General features: G+C 41.7%; 3 protein-coding genes across 4 annotated transcripts; 2 read left to right on the plus strand and 1 right to left on the minus strand.

Annotated features, from left to right (window-relative positions):
* The first annotated feature begins 1,961 nt into the window (after window positions 1–1,961).
* LOC148297897 (uncharacterized) lies at window positions 1,962–2,564 on the plus strand. The gene has a single exon (XM_088248845.1). The coding sequence runs from the start codon at window positions 1,962–1,964 to the stop codon at window positions 2,562–2,564; it is 603 nt and encodes a 200-aa protein (XP_088104971.1).
* A 5,192-nt stretch (window positions 2,565–7,756) lies between these two features.
* LOC110751464 (uncharacterized) lies at window positions 7,757–12,225 on the plus strand. Its single transcript, XM_021951938.2, has 10 exons — window positions 7,757–8,381; window positions 8,482–8,619; window positions 9,665–9,853; window positions 10,137–10,274; window positions 10,401–10,519; window positions 10,600–10,732; window positions 10,822–10,951; window positions 11,053–11,132; window positions 11,269–11,403; window positions 11,610–12,225. Exons 1-10 carry the CDS (start codon window positions 7,869–7,871, stop codon window positions 11,847–11,849), a joined length of 1,815 nt encoding a protein of 604 aa, XP_021807630.1. The 5' UTR covers window positions 7,757–7,868; the 3' UTR covers window positions 11,850–12,225.
* Window positions 11,853–13,514, minus strand: NDHL (inorganic carbon transport protein-like protein). Of its 2 annotated transcripts, none has more exons than XM_021951945.2 (5): window positions 13,321–13,514; window positions 13,123–13,215; window positions 12,922–13,029; window positions 12,719–12,813; window positions 11,853–12,627 (listed from the first exon to the last, which is right to left on the minus strand). In XM_021951945.2, the coding sequence occupies exons 1-5, from the start codon at window positions 13,438–13,440 to the stop codon at window positions 12,480–12,482; spliced, it is 564 nt and encodes a 187-aa protein (XP_021807637.1). In that variant the 5' UTR covers window positions 13,441–13,514; the 3' UTR covers window positions 11,853–12,479. The 2 variants fall into 2 exon arrangements, with proteins under 2 accessions (XP_021807637.1, XP_021807636.1); XM_021951944.2 differs by having other exon boundaries at window positions 12,922–13,032.
* Between the last annotated feature and the right edge of the window lie 69 nt (window positions 13,515–13,583).

Raw genomic sequence — 13,583 nt, forward strand, 5'->3', positions numbered from 1 at the left:
ATGGTTAGCCTATTGCAATTCAATAAAAGGTTTGTGGGAGCAAATATTTTCGTCTCCAATCAGAGCATGCCATGTGGAAAAGAAGATTATCCCTTAAATTAATTAATTAAACCATTTATTAGGATAATTAATTAATTTGGATAATATCTTAATTATATGGTATTATCTCATAATTAATAAAAATAATATCATTAATTGGGATATTATCATAATAAAGGGGTATTATCTTATAATTAATGAGATAATATCAATAATTCGGGTATTATCTTATCAAAGGGATAATATCCTAATTATAGGATATTATCTTATAATTAACGAGATAATTCAGATATTATCAAAGTCCGACTCGATCTCTTCGAAACCCTAGCCCCGAGGCTCCTATAAATAGATGACTTCAGTCATCATTCAAGGTACTTCAAAAACCCTACATCTAAACCTACTCCTGATACCCGAGAAAATACCGAAGCTCTCTTCCCTCTCCCTCTCCACTCTCCACTCTCCATATTTTCTCCACATGGCTCCGGCCGCCCGGTTCACACCATACATACAAACTCCGTACCCTTTGCTTAGCTATTGTTTTCCTACAAACAATCGAACTAACTTAGGCATCGGAGGGCCTTTGGCCAACACCCCCCGGGTGTGGTCTATTTACTCCAATCTTTTTTACAGGAATCGAGGAAGAGAGAGAAGGAAGATCGAAGGTTGAAGGATCTAGAAGCGAATATTCTCCCGCGAGATTATTTGCACAAACATTTGGTGCTTTCATTGAGAGCGCGAGTTATACTCAACGCGTGCTCAAGGAATCCGTTCCTCCTATTTTCCAATCCATTGAAGCCTTCCAAGCAACCATGGTTGCAAGCAAGCGCACGAGGAGCAAGACTGCCACGATGGCTCGATTTGTGACTGCCCAAAGTCACTCCTCCCACGATCCCACGATCGACATGGTTACACCTCCACCTCTCGCTGCCGTGAACCCGCAGTAAACCCTTGTTGTTGCACCACTGCAGCCACCCCGTGTGGCTGGAACCACCGTGCTTCCTGTCGGACCCACAGCTGGGACCATCGCACCGGCCTCTGCCATCGTCGTACCATCTCAAGGCCCCGTGGCTGGATCTAGCCACCTTCATAGCGCTGCCGCCGAACATGGAGGAACCTCCCATCAAGGTGGGCTCACGACCACCGCCGACTTAGGCCCGATCTTGGAGCAACTTCAAGCATTCCCTCCATTGCCTCCGCGCTCGACGTACACTCTTGCGTACACCTCCAATTAAACCCTAGCCCGTGTGCAATTGGGCTCAACACAATTCTCTTCTCCCGATCCACGAAGTCAAGTAGACCTCAATATGAGAGTTGACCAGCTAACTCAGAGAATGGACGACCAAAACAATTTGATGAGGCAGCTCCTCAACCAAATAAACTTGGCTCAAAATCTTGGCCTTGGACAACAGGGCGAAGAGAGAATGATGGACGAACGCGCTGATAGGCAGTTCGATGTGTATCAAGTAGGTCGAGCAAGAGTAAGCAGACAAGGAGAGGGACAACAACACGGTCGGCTTGCCGACATGTCGCAAGCATACACTTAGAGCAGACGAAGTCTCTCATCTAGATTGAGTTCAAGGACCAATGTTCACGAAAGGCTAGGTCCCCAAGGAGGTCAACCTAACGACCCCTACAGTGAGGATCGTGAAGAAAAGCGCTCCGCTGCCCGCTCCCGAAGAACTAATTCCCGTCGACAAGCTATAGGAAATTCCTCACAAGCGCAGTCCACCAACACGCCGCCTAGGCAGCACAGCCGAGAAGGTCGACTCTTGCAAACCAACGAAGAAGTCAATCAACGTCGCCCAAATCGCGAAGGTCACCAACGTGACCAACTAACTATGTGTGCGGAAGATGTTTAGAAGCTTGTAAATAACCGACTTCGAGATTTAAGGATTGACGGAAATTTCGAAGATGCATTACGCATGGAGGTAGACCGAGCAAACTCCTCACCTTTTACCGCCGAAATAGAGCAAGCTGCTACTCCGAAACGATTCTCAACGCCCTCTTTCACATGCTTCAAAGGGGATTCCGATCCTGAAAATCATCTGAAGCATTTCAAAAGCGTTATGATCCTCCACAAGGTTGAAGACGCATTAATGTGCAAAGTGTTTGCAATGACTTTGCTAGGAGCAGCTCAGGACTGGTTCTACACCCTGCCATCCGGGTCGATCAGCAGCTTCAAGGAGCTTGCTTATGTCTTCACCAAGGAATACACTTCTTACCGGACGATTAAGAAGAATCCTGACCATCTGTTCAACTTGCACAAGAAGTCCGACGAATCCCTTCGAGACTACATCAAGAGGTTCAAGGCGGAGAAAGCAAAAATTGTAGGATGTGATGACCAATTTGCGTCCTCTGCCTTCAAGAGGGGCTTGCCAACTGAGTGCGAGTTGTATCGCGAGTTAACCATCTCTCCCTACCAAACACTGGTAGAAGTCTTCACCACAGCAGAGCGCTACGCACTTTGGGACGACGACCGGATTGCGGCAAAGAAGGCTGCCAAGCAAGTCGATCACCAAGGATGAAGGAATGGCAACAACAAGGATGAAGGCAAGCGCAAATCACAACCTGAAGGAGGTACTCCAGCAACTGAGAGCTACACAAGGTTCACTATCCCGATTCACCAGATCCTGGCCCAAGTAAGGGACATGCCTTGGTTGAATAAACCATCGCCTTTGAAAGGAAACCCAACCAAGAAATATACCAGTAGATATTGCGCATTCCATGAAGGGCACGGTCATTACACAAACGACTGCTTCGCTTGGAAAAGGCACCTCGAAGAGCTGGTTAGAGATGGCCATTGCACGGAATTCATTGCAAGGGGGTCTATCCAGCAAATCAAGGATTGTGATGCAGCTGCCAATGAGCCTTCACGAAAAAAGTCATACGGATCAACACAATTCTAACCGACTCCAAGAGTCCGGGCTGACCACCAGGGAGTAGAAGAGAAAGATCAAGCAAGCAACTTTCATCTCCCAAGTCGTCACCAGCTACCCAGTCATGGAAGATAATCCTGGCATCATCTTTTAAGAGAAGGAAGTTCCAAGACAATGGAATGCCCATCACCCCCAAGGGTATTATCCACGAAGCTCTTCACCTATCGACTCGCCTCCAAATAGGCGGCCGAGCCTCCCTCACCTTCATTGAAGCCAAGTTACTTTTGATATTACCCGTGCAACTCATCTCTTTTGTTCAATAACGCAATGTAGTGGCATCGACATCAATACAAGTTCAAGCATTTCTTTCCAATGAAGTGTTCGCAAAAGCAATCAATACGTCTCCGGACGTAGGCCAAACGGGCCACACTCATCGACACGTCTTCGGACGTAGGCCAAACGGGTCACACTCATCGACACGTCTCCGGACGTAGGCCAGACGGGTCACACTCATCGACACGTCTCCGGACGTCGGCCAAACAGGCCACTCTCATCGACATGTCTCCGGACGTAGGCCAAACGGGCCACTCTCAACGACACGTCTCCGGACGTAGGCCAAACAGGCCACTCTCAACGACACGTCTCCGGACGTCGGCCAAACGGGCCACTCACATCGACACGTCTCCGGACGTCGGCCAAACGGGCCACTCACATCGACACGTCTCCGGACGTCAGCCAAACGGGCTACTCTCATCGACACGTCTCCGGACGTCGGCCAAACGGGCCACACTCATCGACACGTCTCCGAACGTAGGCCAAACGGGCCACTCTCAACGACACGTCTCCGGACGTAGGCTAAACGAGCCACTCTCATCGACACGTCTCCGGACGTCGGCCAAACGGGTCACTCACAACGACACGTCTCCGGACTTAGGCCAAACGGGCCACTCTCATCGACACGTCTCCGGACGTAGGCCAAACGGGCCACTCTCATCGACACGTCTCCGGACGTAGGCCAAACGGGCCACTCTCATCGACACGTCTCCGGACGTAGGCCAAACGGGCCACACTCATCGACACGTCTCTGGATGTAGGCCAAACGGGCCATACACTCATCGACACGTCTCCGGACGTAGGCCAAACGGGCCACTCTCATCGACATGTCTCCGGACGTAGGCCAAACGGGCCACTCTCATTGACAAGTCTCCGAACATAGGCCGAACGGGCCCCACACACTCATTGACACGTCTCCGGACGTAGGCTAAACATGCCACAACCCAGAGACACTCAAGTAGTTCACAAGACAATATGCAAATTGTAGTTGAAAAAACAACTGAAATTTCCATTGCAAACTGACCAACTGGGAGTTCAACAAAAAGAAGATGGTCAAACCAGACAAATTATTCTAAATAAGAAAGCAGACTACAAAAGCTGAAAAGAAATAAATGAGTCGTCATCTACTCCGAGACGCCAGCAGGGGATCCCTGATCCGCAGCTTGTTTAGCATCCACATGATCAGCCACGATCTCAGCAGCTTCACATGCCTGATCCATGAAGTTTGCCACCATAGCCAGTCTGACAGATTTGATCAACTAGCTCAACATAAGTGGATAGGCTTGACAGAAAGTTTGTCTTCAGCAGATCAAACACGCCTACATCCCCTGCAGGGCTGCACTTATCCACCTTTGGATCAGCCGATGACGTTGTAGAAGAACCCTTCACCCGAGCAGATGACGAAGGACCAACTCTTACTTGAGTCTTCTCAGTAAAAGGGATCCTTGGCCTCTTCATCAACGGGGGATTCGGCAGAACACTCATCCTGCCCAACCGGCAGATCATCAGAGTCTAGACCGTTATGCTTCCATCTCTCAACATCTTGGGCAGGGGCAGACCACCAACTTCCTCCCGATACTCGCTCAGCAGCCACCAACGGCCACCGCCTCTCCAACCGTCTTCGGCCACCAGTCACGACGACAACCAGCCTAGTCCTACCTAGCTGGTCCTTGCAGCGAAAAATAGAAGATGAAGAAAAAATATACGTGCTCGACTTACCTTGGGATGCACGGCAACTCCTCTCTTCGACAAACAGTACAAATTCTCCAAGATCTTTCTCAAGCTAGAAAGTAGAGAAGTTAAATTTGCGATGTGAGAAAGAGTGAAGAGAAGCCCTGTATTTATACAAGTTGGACAACCCAGGTCAAGAAGGAATCGCAAGCTCATTCCTACTGGGAATCCAACTCCAAGAACAGTTAGAAGCCTACTCCAATTGAGAATCTGATCCGCAAAAGGAATCCAACTCCAAGAACAGTCAGAAGCCTACTCCAATTGGAAAACCGATCTGCAAAAGGAGTCCAACTCGCAGAAGAAAGCCCAGATACAGTTGGAGAGCCCGAAAAATAATTTCATCTCCTACATGCCACGCAAGCGCCATGCAGAAGCTGGGGGGGCATTTGTGGGAGCAAATATTTTCGTCTCCAATCAGAGCATGCCATGTGGAAAAGAAGATTATCCCTTAAATTAATTAATTAAACCATTTATTGGGATAATTAATTAATTTGGATAATATCTTAATTATATGGTATTATCTCATAATTAATAAAGATAATATCATTAATTGGGATATTATCATAATAAAGGGGTATTATCTTATAATTAATGAGATAATATCAATAATTCGGGTATTATCTTATCAAAGGGATAATATCCTAATTATAGGATATTATCTTATAATTAACGAGATAATTCAGATATTATCAAAGTCCGACTCGATCTCTTCGAAACCCTAGCCCCGAGGCTCCTATAAATAGATGACTTCAGTCATCATTCAAGGTACTTCAAAAACCCTACATCTAAACCTACTCCTGATACCCGAGAAAATACCGAAGCTCTCTTCTCTCTCCCTCTCCACTCTCCACTCTCCATATTTTCTCCACATGGCTCCGGCCACCACACACGGCTCCGGCCGCCCGGTTCACACCATACATACAAACTCCGTACCCTTTGCTTAGCTATTGTTTTCCTACAAACAATCGAACTAACTTAGGCATCGGAGGGCCTTTGGCCAACACCCCCCGGGTGTGGCCTATTTACTCCAATCTTTTTTACAGGAATCGAGGAAGAGAGAGAAGGAAGATCGAAGGTTGAAGGATCTAGAAGCGAATATTCTCCCGCGAGATTATTTGCACAAACAGGGTTCATCACATAGCACCTTCTATTACAATTGCATCTATTGCAATGAACTAAATCATACCATTGCAAGTGAGATTTGACTGTTTTAGTTCAATTTCATGCAATATTAATCCTAACCATTACTAATGCTCTAAACAATCCTTTTACTTGCCTTTATTAATCATACTTCGAGAGGTCATTTATTTCCAAATATCGCTTATAAAAAGAAGGCAAAAAGTCACTTTCGGTTTATGTGGTTTACCACTTTTACCACTTAGGTCCCTGTAGTTTCAATTTGATCATTTTTGCCCCTGTGGTTTTCAATTTAAGCAATTGAAGGACAATCTCTAATTTCTGTCAAATTAGAGTAACTGTTGTTACTTGTTGAGGGGCATTTCAGTCCAAAAATAAAGCCTGGAAAAAAAAAAGAAATAGAAAAAAGAGAAGGGAGATAGAAATCCTTAGCCATAGAGACTTTTGGCCCTGGTCCAACAGCTCCGCCTTTACAAACCACCTCCTTTCTCCTAGGACGATGATATTGAGGAGTAGAGGATTGCGGAAATTGCTCACGGGGTTGTCGACCAAAATGCCCCTTAACAAGTAACAACAATTACTCTAATTTGACAGAAATTATAAATTGTCTTTGAATTGCTTAAATTAAAAACCATAGGGGCAAAAATTATCAAATTGAAACTATATAGACTTAAGTGGTAAAAGTGGTAAACCATAGAAACCAAAAGTGACTTTTAGCCCACCTCGTGGTTCAGACAAAAAAAAAGTGACTTTTAGCCTTAAAGCAAAGGTTATATACTTATGAAAACTATCATAACATTTTGAAAAAAGGAAAAGAAGAAAGTGTCATAAAATATAAATGGGATTATACAATCTAAGGAGTGTAGTTAATTGGTATTTTAGAGAAATTTGAAAAACTTTTATTAAAGGATGAATTTTATGGATTTCTATAAAAAGAGTAATACATTCATGAATTTTTATGAACTTTTATTATACTTTGGGTATAACACAAAATTAGGAATATACGATCTTAAAATAAATAGGATTAGGATTCAGAGTTGAGAGTTATTCTAAAATACTAGTGAGCAACGAATTAATTAATTATGGTATGTTTACTAATTATGAATTAGAATTCTCATTAGGAATTGAATTCCACCTATGTAGTGTAGGATTACTATGTTTACTTCACATCAAGGAATTGGAATTCAATTCTTGGATGAGAGAACTAACCCATTATGAATTCATCCTTTTTACCAAATATATCCACACACAATTTTAAAAATTCCAAATTTGCCATCTACTTTAACTCAACAATGAGAATATTTTAGTAATTAGCACCGCTTTTATCCCAATTTCATTCAATCCATATGATTTAATAAAACTTCAATAAAAATTTGCAATCTAATTTTCTTCAATTCAACTTCTACTCAATTCAATTCATCCTCAATTTAATTCCTTGTAATCTAATTACGTATTAGAAAACATGTCATTAATGTAAATATCAACCGATGGTTGGATGATGAGATATCATACAAACGGGGACAGAGTTACGAATTGGGAATGGGGAACGCATTTCTCCAAGTCTTGGCATTGATGTAATTCTGTGGTAAAACAAGGGTCAAATTCACCGAGTCAAAGCCTTAAATTCGTTCCCAACAACCGGAGTTCAATTCCTTTCTCTTACTCTCTCTCGTGTTTCAGTTTCGTTTTCCTTTCTTTCAATTTCTCTCCCTAGAAAGTGAGAGAAAATTCAAGCCAAAAGCAGCATTAGTCATGGAGGAAAATCACGCCCCAGCTTTGGAATCAATCCCAAACGGAGACCACGAAGCTGCAACCACCACCAACGATTTTAATACCCATACCCATACCAACAACGACCATGGCTGGCAGAAGGTTACTGCAAAGCGCCAGAGGAAGACCAAACCCTCCAAGGCAGATTCAATCAACAATCTCAATAAGCTCGTCCCCGGCGTCACGATCGCTGGCGGAGAAGGCGTTTTCCGTTCCCTGGAGAAGCAATCGGAGGATCGACGCCGCCGGATTCTCGAAGCCCAGAGGGCGGCCAATGCCGACGCCGACAGTCTTGCTCCGGTGAGATCGAAGCTCCGGTCCGACGACGAGGATGGGGAGGACAGCGATGATGAATCTGTGGCGCAGAACGTGAAGGCCGAGGAGGCGAAAAAGTTGAAGCCTAAGAAGCCGAAAAAGCCTAAGGTCACGGTCGCTGAGGCGGCAGCTAAGATCGACGATGCAAACGATCTCTCGGCCTTCCTCATTGACATTTCGGTGAGTTTTGATTCTGATCTAGCTTGATCTATTCATTTGTAAATAATTCTATCTAAGTTTCTAAAACTTTTTAATTAATTTGAATTTCGGCTTGCAATAGGCTTCGTACGAGTCGAAGGAGGACATACAGCTAATGCGGTTTGCGGATTATTTTGGCCGTGCATTCTCTGCAGTGACTGCTGCGCAGTTTCCATGGGTGAAGATGTTCAGGGAATCAACGGTGGCCAAGCTTGCCGATGTAAGTTTTTCTCAATTTTTTAGAATCATGTTTTATTATTAACAGGCATAGTGGTTTATATCTATACCTGATTGATTAAAAGGTATTTGCTTTATGCTCTTTTCCATTCTATTTTTCAAATGTAAAAAAACAAACAAACAAAAAAACCAAGGACATCAATTTTCATGGAAAGCAACATTTATTTATTCAATCCTAATGGAATTTGGTCATTCAAGTGTAAAAAGTAAATTTCTTTTGGATCTTGATTAAGGTTGACGAATTATCCGTGACCTGTTTCCTTTTTCATGGATAATTTTTGGGAGGAGTAGCTTCCTTTAGGTTCTTTTCTCTTTTCTCTTCGGATATTTATGCACAAATTTGATCCTTTGTTTGATCTTGCTGGATTTTTTTAGTTGGGATTTGTTCAATTGGCTGTTTGTTTGTTTATTTATTTTTTTTAAACTGGGGCTTCTCCGTTGTAGTCCCTATGTTGAGCAGCATGCTTCCTTATAAATATTTTTCCTTTTCTTCCAGAGAACAATTTTGTACATATCGTTTCTGATAATGAGGTGGTATTTGTGCCTTGAAGGCGAATAAGTTGGTGGATATGGTAGCAATACCTTTATTATTGTTGCAGTACGTCTAGTCCTCTATGTATATTTTAATATTGTGCAACATTTTTCCATCACTTCTCTGTGTACTCATCGATGACTTTTTATTGTCACATGTTGAATGCAGAACCTATCAATCTAAAAGACATATGTGATGATAAAGATGATACCTGCGATTGAAAATTGGTAGCTAAAGTAACTTAATATTATTGAGGACATTATTGGCTTGGGACATTGACTGACATAATAAAGAGGTCAAAATCAATTGCCTTTTTCATAATTACATATATATCTTCCTACCAGTTTCATTTTATCTGGTTTGCAAAAATGATGTTTCTAACATTCTCTTGCTTATGACCCCCACTTTTCTAGGGCTTAGTAACTTATTGGTAGGAGTAATTTTGTGCATATATATATGCCTGGAAAACCTAACCACTTAGTATATTCTTTAACAGATCCCCCTTTCCCATATTTCTGAAGCCGTTTACAACACATCAGTCGACTGGATCAGCCAACGTTCCCTTGAGGCCCTTGGATCCTTTATATTATGGTCTTTAGACAGCATTCTTGCAGACCTCGCGAGTCAGGTAGCTGGTGCCAAGGGCTCCAAGAAGAGTGTGCAGAATGTTTCATCAAAATCTCAGGTAATTCCCCTCTCCCTCTTTTGTCTTTTACTTGTCCATGAATTCTTTGATATTTTATGTTCTTAAGTTGAAAGCTGATGTCCAGAGGTTGAGTTTGTTCCATAAGATGATGGGTTTTCTTGAATAGTTTATGTATTTCCTTATCATGTGATTTGGAAAGTGTTCTTTTGCACTCAATAAGTCCATCCATCACATAGTTCAATGTCTTGCTTGAGCTCCACTTTGGCCTTTGTTTTGTGAAATGGAACTTCTTATGCAAAATTGACCTTTATTCAAATCCCAGGTTGCAATATTTGTGGTTGTTGCGATGGTATTGCGAAAAAAACCTGATGTATTGATTAGTATATTGCCAACATTGAGAGAAAATTCAAAGTATCAAGGACAAGATAAGCTTCCAGTAATCGTATGGGCAATATCTCAGGTAAGTGGATAAGAATATAACACAGTTTTTGTATTGATCTTTGTTCATAAAAGAAAATTATAGGTTTGCCCCTCTTATTATGCTTCTTATAAAAGTGTTACTGGATGTCAAAAATGTTGTATGCAGGCTAGTCAAGGAGACCTGGCTGTTGGGTTGCTTGCATGGGCACACATTGTTTTGCCCCTAGTAAGTGGAAAGGGTAGTAATCCACAGTCCCGGGATCTTATTTTGCAGCTAGCGGAAAGGTATTAAAAGATGCTTATTTTTTGAATTCATACTTTCCTTTTACATTATTTAACTTTAAAATCTGCTAATTTGGTTGCAGAATTTTGTCTACACCAAAAGCTCGTACTATTTTAGTAAATGGTGCTGTCAGGAAGGGAGAGCGTTTGGTACCACCTTCTGCATTTGAGATACTTATTGGAGTTACCTTTCCTGCACCTTCAGCTAGAGTTAAGGTAATGGTAATCAGAAATTCACTGTATTGTGAGTTATTCATAGAAATATTTAGTTGTTTCCTTCTTATTAAATATGATGTTTTGTATAGGCCACCGAAAGGTTTGAGGCTATATATCCGACCCTAAAAGCAGTGGCTCTAGCTGGCTCTCCTAGAAGCAAAGCGATGAAACCACTTTCACAGCAAATATTGAGTTTTGCTGTTAAAGCAGCAGGAGAAAGTAAGCAAATTTGACTTCCTTTGTATTGTAGTTTATTTTCTAAGTGGTAGGAAAAATCATGGGTTCTTAAAATGGGATTAACATGTAGCTGTTTCTTACAGGTATACCTGCATTGTCCAACGAAGCAACTGGAATTTTTATTTGGTGTTTGACCCAACATGCTGATTGCTTCAAGCAGTGGGTGAGCTTTTCTACCTCTCATCGACATAATTGCATTCTTCCCAAAGACTATTCTAGAGAAAAACTAACACACTTTTATGCCTTTATTTTGTAAATTTAACAATCTGATTTTTGTGTCATGCATTAAATGTTCACAGGACAAGGTTTACCAGGAAAACTTAGAAGCGAGTGTTGCTGTTCTGAAGAAGCTTTCTGATCAATGGAAAGAGCATTCTGCAAAACTCGCTCCTTTTGATCCTATGAGGGAAACTCTCAAAAGTTTTAGGCACAAGGTAACCCTTTTTTTCTTATTGTTTGGAGTCCGTGAGTAGTTTTTTCCCCAGTTGCACTATAATTATATGCAATCTTATCCATCAAAGTACTTACCATCACAAATTCTATTATGCGGATTTCGTTATCTTACCAAACTTATAGATGATTTAGTTATATATAAGTATTTAACTTGTTTATGCCCTTTGGATGCTACTATTGCTTGTAGAATGAGAAGATGTTGGCCAGTGGGGAGGATGAGGCCCACCAGGAAAAACTCATCAAGGATGCAGACAAGTATTGTAAGACATTACTGGGGAAGTCGTCACGGGGCAGCGGGTGCAAGAAAAGTGTTGCCTTTGCCGTCGTTGCCTTGGCTGTTGGTGCCGCTGTCATGTCACCAAACATGGAGTCTTGGGATTGGGATTTGGAGAAACTAAGAGTGACTATCAGCTCTTTTTTTGACTGAAGGCCTTGGTTAGCAGGATGGGTGAAGCAGTTTAGAAGCTGATGGTGCAAAGCATCAATTTGTTATGAGGAAAGTAATCTAATTTACTCCATAATAAGGTGGCAACAGATGGGAAATTCTATTTATACTTTTTGTCTCAAAGGGATACGAAACTAGTAGTAGTTGGAGGTTCTGCTTGAAGGTTTAATTTGGTTGGTTTAAGCTGTTTCGGGCTTTTTGTTTTTGGTGTAACTTTTCATGTCTATTTAGATCTTTTTTTTTAAAAGTTATTCACCTCTAACATCTACAATACCAGCAATATGTTAATGAGAGCTGAGATGGATACATTTGTATTCTCGGATTAGTGTTTCAATTCAAAAGGAATTTTGAAGATAAAGTTGCATTATTTATTATATTCATTCAAGTTTTAAATTTGATTATTTATTATGTCATGCGAGGGAATATCACATCTTCATGCTTTTCTTGTGTCTTTTTCTAAATCTCAGCTTTTCACAAACGGGTGTAAGATTGCAAAAACTGGTCATATAAACGGATGCATAAACCTTAACAAAGTAGTTTACATGTGTTGGTCGTTGCCACGCATAGGATTATTAAATTGTACGTGTCCTGTCGTAGGATGTCTTTACATTTTCATGAATAATCTTCGGGTTCAGCAAATGGGTATTTTAAAAACCCAGCTTTAACTTGGTCAGGATCTTCCGGCGTTGACCAGGGGTACTTCATGGATGGATCCCTTGGGAACTTCCTGACGTTCAGAAATGGTGCCCAGAGAAGTACACTGCACAATTGGAGAAACAAGACAGACTAAGATTCCGATGGCAATTAAATTGTACCCAAAAAAAAAGAAAAAAAAAGAGACAGCCACTTACCCTGGAAAGAACAAGAAGACACACATGAACTGCAAATACATCTCTAAGAGATTTCTCTTATACCACCTTATCCGAAGCCAGTTCATGATGATTGGCTGCAATCACAGAAAAGCGTTCCTCTGAGAGTTCATCAACAAATAGAAAGCGCAAAATAGCTCGATCTCGCAAAGAAAGAAAGCATGAAGATAAGGAAATATACTTACTGGCATGAGAAGGAAGTACCAGAAGGCAATAACTCCCGATTGTATCAAAACCCATGTCAAATCTTCCTCAAAGTTGACACCAGTGACAGCAAATGCAGGCTGTTCAATCTGCTAACAGAGAGAGTTCTCATGGAGTTTATTATTACCTTAATAATTTCAAAAGGGTAAGCAGATTAGAAGCAGAGATGATGAGTGTCTTACAGTGGCCAAAACTGCTCCAACTTGAATTGCCAGACTAGACTTCTTTAGGTGAAAGTAGTCAGTTGGGTTTTGAAAGATGCTTGTGATGACTGTCTGAAATAGAAAAAGTTGGGATCTTTAATCAGCTCAATAAAACTTATGAAACTATACTGGGAAAAAGTTGAATGGAATTTACAAATTAAAAAAAAAAAAGCATACCTTTTCAGGCTTAGAATCATAGGACCGTCTTTGCTGAGAAGTGATTGTGACAGAAGTACGTCGTGGATGGCTAAGAGAAGGCAAAGCCTGGGGAATTTGGAAGGTGAATGAGCAGCTCATTTTAGAGCTTTCTGTGTGCGTGTTCTTATCTTTACGAATTCAGTTTCATGGCAGAAAATGCATGGAATTTCTTAACGAATAAAATTGAAAAAAGGAACAAATAAGATAATTATATATATTTATTAGTGCCACGTGTCCAGTCA

The sequence above is a fragment of the Prunus avium genome, chromosome 1, assembly GCF_965620075.1.
Source record: "Prunus avium chromosome 1, drPruAviu1.hap1.1, whole genome shotgun sequence".
NCBI lineage: Eukaryota > Viridiplantae > Streptophyta > Magnoliopsida > Rosales > Rosaceae > Prunus > Prunus avium.

Coding starts and splice junctions, on each gene's coding strand:
- LOC148297897 (XM_088248845.1), top strand. CDS start 1,962: ATGGAGGTAGACCGAGCAAACTCCTCACCTTTTACCGCCGAAATAGAG.
- LOC110751464 (XM_021951938.2), top strand. CDS start 7,869: ATGGAGGAAAATCACGCCCCAGCTTTGGAATCAATCCCAAACGGAGAC. Junction 10,952..11,052: donor TGTTAAAGCAGCAGGAGAAA/GTAAGCAAATTT, acceptor TGTTTCTTACAG/GTATACCTGCATTGTCCAAC. Junction 11,404..11,609: donor TCAAAAGTTTTAGGCACAAG/GTAACCCTTTTT, acceptor TATTGCTTGTAG/AATGAGAAGATGTTGGCCAG.
- NDHL (XM_021951944.2), bottom strand. CDS start 13,440: ATGAGCTGCTCATTCACCTTCCAAATTCCCCAGGCTTTGCCTTCTCTT. Junction 13,216..13,320: donor ATGATTCTAAGCCTGAAAAG/GTATGCTTTTTT, acceptor TTTCTATTTCAG/ACAGTCATCACAAGCATCTT. Junction 12,628..12,718: donor GTCTTCTTGTTCTTTCCAGG/GTAAGTGGCTGT, acceptor CCAATTGTGCAG/TGTACTTCTCTGGGCACCAT.